Genomic DNA, 6,947 nt, shown 5'->3' with positions numbered 1-6,947 from the left:
GCACACCCCAGCACATGGGAGCGGGATGCCAGAGCCATACCCAGCACCTTTGGGGAGGACACAGCTACACACACGGATGCTGGGGCATGGGAAGCAATGGCCAGCTGAATCAGGAACATCAATTTCTCAGTACACCACCTCCAATCTTAACTATCGGCACGCGGGAGCATTTTCCTTGCAGTTCAGCAGTACCTTAAGAAAGGCTTCTGGGAATCTCAAAATAACCCTCTCTCATAAGAAGTGTCCGCACAAAAGGCTATACTTGTGTAGCGATGTTGTGACAGTTATGCTGGCAGCCCTTCTCTGCAACTGGCTCCTCCATTTGGGGATGGACCAGTGCTTTTTCAGAAACAGCAAGTACAAGGAGGGGACAGTAGACTTTGCAAAGTTGGCAAACATCTACTTTCACAGGATCATCTTTGAGAAGGCAGTAATGCAACATATAGAGAGAAAAAAAATACAGTCATCACAAAATTGTTTGGCTGTTGGGATCTCGGAGGGATAACGGCATGCTTTGATTTAATAGCGATTGAAATGTACCCTTTGCAGCAAAGCAGTTAGCTCTGCGCCGGAGTTGCAAAACACACAAACCAGCAGCAGCAAGTCAGCAATGGCTGCGAGACACGGATTTAACATTAGTTACCTTGTCCTGAGATTAAGACGACCACAATTCGTTGGCTTAAAGATCTACTTCATACATCCCACAGCAGCTGAATCCTGCCCCACGCTTCGGCAACACAGCATAGCAAATTCAACACAAGCCATAACAAAGAGAAGAAGAGATAAAAAGGGATTTAATGCTGTCAGGACTGCTAACCCCCTAATTCCGGCACAAGCAAACACTGCAGAGGACTGAACCTGGATTAGTCCAAATATCCACTCCATCTGCGTGCTTCCATATTTTCCTTCCACGTGTTTATTCCTAAGCTACAGACACAGCCTTTCATCACTCCCAACAGCTTTCACCTTATAAATCCATCAGCTCTACCTTCCCAAACAGCACAGCCTTCCGCAGACCCGCTCCTCCCACCCCTTCCCGTCTCGCCACGCACCGTGCCGTCTCACATTCCTCCATTCAATGGTTTCTACCCACCGTCAACAAACGTCAGGAAAATACAGACTGACCTGTTTGCTCCTGCACCAAACAAAGGAGAGAAGGTGGCTTTGGGATTTCTTCTTTTTGGCTTTTTTTTTTTCTAAGTAGGGGAAGGATGGCAAGTCAAACCACTGGTAGGCATAGATTTTTTTTTCCAGATCTTTATTTTACAAAAATAACTTACAAATAGAGACAACTCTCAGAAGTAAGATCATTCATTCTGTGCATAAGGATACAGCTTTGTGAAGTACGGGCGTAGGAGTTAACAACTCTCACAATACTGTTAATTTTAACATGATGGCAACTATATTACAGTACATACATTTCATGCTCCAGACATGTGGGTACGACCACCACATAAAGCTACGGTCAATAAAGTGTTCCAGCCGGGGAGGATGCACCTAAGAGATCATTTTCATACTGCTACTTATCGGCACCCTCTTACTTACAATAGTTTAAACCAAATGGCAATCTAACGCTCAGACTACAGCACTCTGAATACGCTCATCAGCAATATACTTCAAATACATGATAAAAATATATTTAACTTTCAAATACAATTGTATAAGGTACACCAAGAGCCAGAAAATAAAGTCTTGAGCTTTTAAATACAACACACTATATATATAACATATACAAGGAGACAAGAGGGAATCTACATGAGGAAGAAAAAGCTTATCCTGGAAATGCATGTTATCTATGGTACACAATGGCTTTGTCTGCTAGAAAGTCATTTCCATTTGCATAGCGTTGTCGAGAAGTCCAGACCGGGCTAGGAGGAGATCAAATAAAACACACCAACAAAAGGCTTAATTTTGGTACCACTTCCATTTTGCACCTGATTCTACTCTTAAATTACAGTTTGCTATTTCTCTTTTGTAGGCTGGAATTCATGCCCCGTTCAAGCACAGGGAAAGGGAGAGTAAAAAAACAAAACCAACACACCAAAAAAAAAAGGTCAAAGAGTGAAGGAGGTTTCTTTATGGGGTTTCAGTCATTTGGCATTTTGCTCCAGAGCAGAGTATTCTGCTTCTGACACTCTGGAAGCATCAATAAGTTTAGTGAGACCAGTTTTGGCAGAGTACTTGAAAATAAAGGCTTTCATGAGCTCGTATCTGTAGTTGCGGTTAATGAAGCTGTACAGGATGGGGTTGACGCAGCAATGGACTAGAGAGAAACACTGAGTGATGTGAAGAGTGGCATACAAGAAGTTCTCCATCTGACAACTGAAAGGTATGAAATGGAGGCTATAGAAGATGTCAAGCAGGACAGCTACATGGTAGGGTAGCCAGCAGACGAGAAACACAACAACGTAGGAGAAAATTATCTTCCCGTTGCTCTTCCTCTCTTGGTCACTGGAGGTGGAGATGGTCTTCGCGAGGAGGAAATAAAAGAGAGCAATGATGGGAAAAGGGATAAGAAAGCCCAGCACGACAGAGATGAGCTCCATGCCAATCAACCACTCTTTGAAACTCTCCTCTGGATAGACAGGACGGCAATAGGTTTCGTTGTTGGAAGAGACAGTCTTGAGATAATAGGTGTCTGGGAGAGATGCAGAGAAGGCAAGGAGCCACACTAAGATGCAGATGCAGCGACGGATTATCTTCTTCTTGCGATTGCTGGAATTGGTGAAGTAGGCAACTGAGAGGTAGCGGTCCACACTCATGCATGCCAGGAAGAAGATGCTGCCGTACAAGTTGATGGAAAATATAAGGTGAGTTATCTTGCATGTGATTTCTCCCATGTGCCACTGGTTATGCTGGACAAGGGAGACGACCCACACCGGAAGGGTGATGACGACGCACAGGTCGGCAATAGCCAAATTAAAGATGTAGAGGTGGGTTTCATAGCCAGTCATTTTGGCTTGAAGGTTGACCCATACCACGACCGAGTTGGCCACCAACCCTATGACAAAGATGAAAATGTAGAAGAAGGACAGGGTGTATAGCAGGGCACTTTTGTTGAGCGTGCCAGGGCATGTTGTCGCATCAACCGTGATGCAGTCACCGTTGTTGCACGTCCAGTTGATCTCTGTCAAGTTGGCCGTTTCCAGAAAATCGAGGATGGAAGTCAAATCAAGTGCGCTCATGTTCGCTCAGTTTGGAGTTCAAGCAACCTACAGGCAAAATAGGATCAAAAGAAATGACCTAAGTTAACAGAAATATTTCTGCTGCCGTCTTCATACTATAAAGCACATGCAGGTCACGCTGTTTTAGTGATGTCCTACTCTTGTAAGGCACTTCTCATTAAAGAGATCCGTGGAGTAAAACAACCAAAACAGACACATAGCAAAACTCATCTGGTCGACAAAAGAGGAACAGCGCTGGCTTTTTATGTGGATTTTTTTTTTTTTTTTTTTTTTCCTTGCAGCTCACATCTGACATCATCAGGTTGGCTATCGTCCCCGGGTGTGAAATCCGCAAAGTACACCGTGGCCAAATAAACGTCAGGCGACTAAATCTGTCTTCTCCAGCATAAATGATGATACTATCGCTTTCAGCAAGGGAATCTTTAAGCCATTCTATCTGCACTCCCTCAAGCATAGGAGAATTGATCCGGCTGATACACAGTACCATAAAACATTTACCACAAGCTCTGGTCAGCATCTTGTCAAGCGCAGCTCCAGCTGCGTTACGCAGAAATGGGGAACTAAGGGGCTTTGTACCCTCATCCAATTTTAAATTTAAATCCTGCTCCGTCCTCCCCCCTTCCCTTCAATTCTATTTTACAAAGCATCCCTGCATTTAACAATTATCACGTAGCTTTGAGAAAAGAAAAAAAAAAGTCGGAGCTTGACCGCTGAGTAGATCTGCTCGGCTTAAGTTTTCTTTTTAGGAGAACGCTTTGATTTACAAAACACTCCTCCATCACAGCTGGCTCCACAACAACTCCTTCCTCTCCACCCTTTTGCTTTTCTACATCTACTTTTCTTGCCTCTTCAGCGCCTTCATCCATTGGCAGGCAGCGGACAAAGCAAGGGGCTCCGCATTAACTTCCTCGCCAGCAGAAGGAAGGGCCCCAGCAGACCCACACGGCTTACACAAAATCCGAAGCCAGGCTGCTAATTACCGTTGTGCTTTTAGGGCGGCGTAAAAATGCTGCTTCCCTGGGCTGGGACCCTCCCACCCTACAGGGCCAAAAGTACCACCCACAGCAGCAAGTTCTGGAGCCCCGTGTCCACAGGCTCCGGCTTGGGGCATGCCAAAGTAAAGATGGAGAGGTGAGTTTCCAAGGGATGGACCCCATCTCGTTCCCTCCATGGCCTCACTGGAGCCGGAGCATTGGGTCAGCCAGCCCACCCGTAGTCCCCACCGTGGACACTTCTAGCATCCTGAACGGTGGCCACCTTGTTCCTCCCCATGCCCCCAGCCCCAGCAGTGAGAGGTACCCCCTGATGCTGCCCCAGCCCTGGGGGGCAACACCAGCATGAGCGAGCGGCCGGAGAGAGCAACGGGGGGAAACGACTCCCACGGCCACCTGTATCTCTGAACATCCTCCACCCCACCATAGGACCTCTTGGTGAGGCTTATGGGAGCACGGAAGGGACAGCGAGCAGGGAAGAGCTCGGACACGCTCCCGCGCTGAGCATGCTCTTCTCGCCCCCGCTCCCCAAAAAGGGATGTCGGTTGACACAGCATCTCTCGCTCCTCTATCTGCATAATTGGCTCTTCCCAAACCTCCCACCCTCCCTGCCTGCCAGGGATACAGGCTACGGAAGAGAAGGGAGATAAGGGGGAAGATTACCGGGGAGGACTCAAGGCACTATTGTCCCAGTGGAGGGGAAGCTGCGGGCACTAACAATGAGGGGGGCCATGCACGCATCCAGGGAAGATCAAATCTCTCCACAAACAGGGCCCAAATTGGCCCCACAAGGAGATCTAGCCTATCGCTTCAAACCTACGCAGCCTTCCAGGCTTTCATCCTGCTGGCCTGCTGAAAGACAGAGTTGAGATTCAAACCAAATTAAGCACGGATTTTGCTAAAACACGGGCTAAAGAGTGAGCAGAGACAGTGGCAGCTTTCTGTCCTGGGATAGATGATCCCCCTTCTCCATCTCAGGAAAGCAGAAGGTGATTTAACCCGTGTCTACACAGGGCAGAGGGGCTGATCCTGCCCCCCGCAGAGACGCAGGCCACCCTCAAGCTGCCTGTACCAGCCGGTCGGTGCAGGCAGCAGGGATGCACGCTGCCCAGGCGCAGCTCCCCAGGATGCTCGCTTCAGCCCAGGGCTGCAAGTGGGAGAGAGGGATGGGTCTCCTGCTAGACCTCATCCAAGGTCCCACCGCTACCGCTGTGTCCCCAGAGCAAATGCTTTTCAAGGCCTCTCAAGCATGGGGAGAAGCAGCACCATCCCCAAGCCCCTGTATCTCAAAACCCCACAGCAACTAAAGCAAACTCCCTAAAAGCCACAAAACTCCCAGCCCCGTGGCACGGGTCACCGTCTCCTGCTGGTATTTGTGGACAGCAAGACAAGCAGAGCAGGAGAACACCAGGCTACCTCCGTAACACCCCACAGAAGTAGCACGAGTGGGCCTGGGCATCTTCTGGGAAGGCACGTGGTCCAACAGCAGAGTGAGCTCACTCCACATCTCAAGACCCCAACTCAAGCCAACCTCCAGGACAGGGCTCTGACCACCCGCTTGCCAAGCCTCCAGCGCATCCCCGAACAGAGAATAAACTCAGACCTGGCTGCGGGGTGTCAGATCACCGGTGCCAAGAGAAAGGCAGCGAGGGCGAGCAGGGAGGCAGCAACAGGGGAGCAGAAAGCCCTTGAAGCTGGGACTCACACCAATGCTGGGGACACCACGGCCACCAGCCTAGGTCAGCAGCTAGCAGAGGGCAACGCCATCCCGTCTGCTCACTCACAACCACCCTGGGGATCTTACTGAACACAAACGATGCTCAGCTGGAATCTCAGCCTCCCTCCACTCCAAGAGCAGGTCTGCTGCATGCACGTACATCCATCTGTCCGGGGCCGCCCGCATGCCTGTGCACTTTTGCGTCCCCAGCACGGTAATAAAAATCTGAAACCGATACAGCCTCCCAGGCTCAAAGCCCTGCTGGGGAGGACGGCTATATTCAGAGATTACAGCTTTACGAGGCCGGGCTCTCTATAGTCTGGGATTAGCTGCTGTAACCCGAGCTCCGATTCCCACCCAGATTAGCTGGGAGGTGTGGGGGGAACCCACCAGACAAACTCCATAAAGCCACTCTGCGCTCCTAAAAAAATACCTTTAGCGCTCTCTGCAGACAGCACAATATCCTAAAACTTTGCGAAGGCAGCTGGAACTGCATTTTGTGTCCACTGCACTGCAAAGCTCTTGCAGGCCATTACCCCTTCACCCGGCAGGCACGTGTGCTGTGGCCAGCCCCTGCTAGGGCGCAGGAGTTATGGCATGAAGTAAAGGAGATGCACCCGAAATCCTGCTCCAGACGCCCAGAGATGTGCCTGGAGCCGACGTAGCCTGCAGGACTGCACCCTCCCCATCCCACCTCCCGCCCAGGACCCACTGCAGGATGTGAAAAAGGAAACAGGCACGAGCATCCCTGCCTAGGAAGGCAGCCTAGCGCTGCACGGCAGTGTTCAAGCCCTCAACGCTTTTGGGAACTTCTCAGCACCCCTTCTTCCACCCAGAGCACCTTGAAGCCTGGTCCTGCCTGCACTCAGACCCTGCTCAGGGGTGCGGGCAAACTAGGCTTTGCCCTTCCTGAGTGGAGAAGGACATGAGCTATGCCAGGAAAAGCCAAGACAGCTGGTGGGGTTGTCACCTACACACCTTCCCACGTCAAAGGACCAGCCTGGTTCTCCAGCATGGGGAGGTGGGCAGCAGCACGGCCCCTTCGAGGCCATT

At 50.1% G+C, this 6,947-nt stretch overlaps 1 protein-coding gene across 1 annotated transcript; it reads right to left on the bottom strand.

Moving 5' to 3' along the window:
- Window positions 1–1,247: 1,247 nt before the first annotated feature.
- Window positions 1,248–3,208, bottom strand: ACKR3 (atypical chemokine receptor 3). The gene has a single exon (XM_009583512.1). It carries the CDS (start codon window positions 3,183–3,185, stop codon window positions 2,091–2,093), a length of 1,095 nt encoding a protein of 364 aa, XP_009581807.1. The 5' UTR covers window positions 3,186–3,208; the 3' UTR covers window positions 1,248–2,090.
- Between the last annotated feature and the right edge of the window lie 3,739 nt (window positions 3,209–6,947).

This window comes from Fulmarus glacialis, unplaced genomic scaffold (assembly GCF_000690835.1).
Source record: "Fulmarus glacialis isolate BGI_N327 unplaced genomic scaffold, ASM69083v1 scaffold47718, whole genome shotgun sequence".
Classification (NCBI taxonomy): domain Eukaryota; kingdom Metazoa; phylum Chordata; class Aves; order Procellariiformes; family Procellariidae; genus Fulmarus; species Fulmarus glacialis.
Note: the sequence above shows the minus strand (reverse complement) of the source record. Positions and strands in the feature narration are given on the sequence as shown.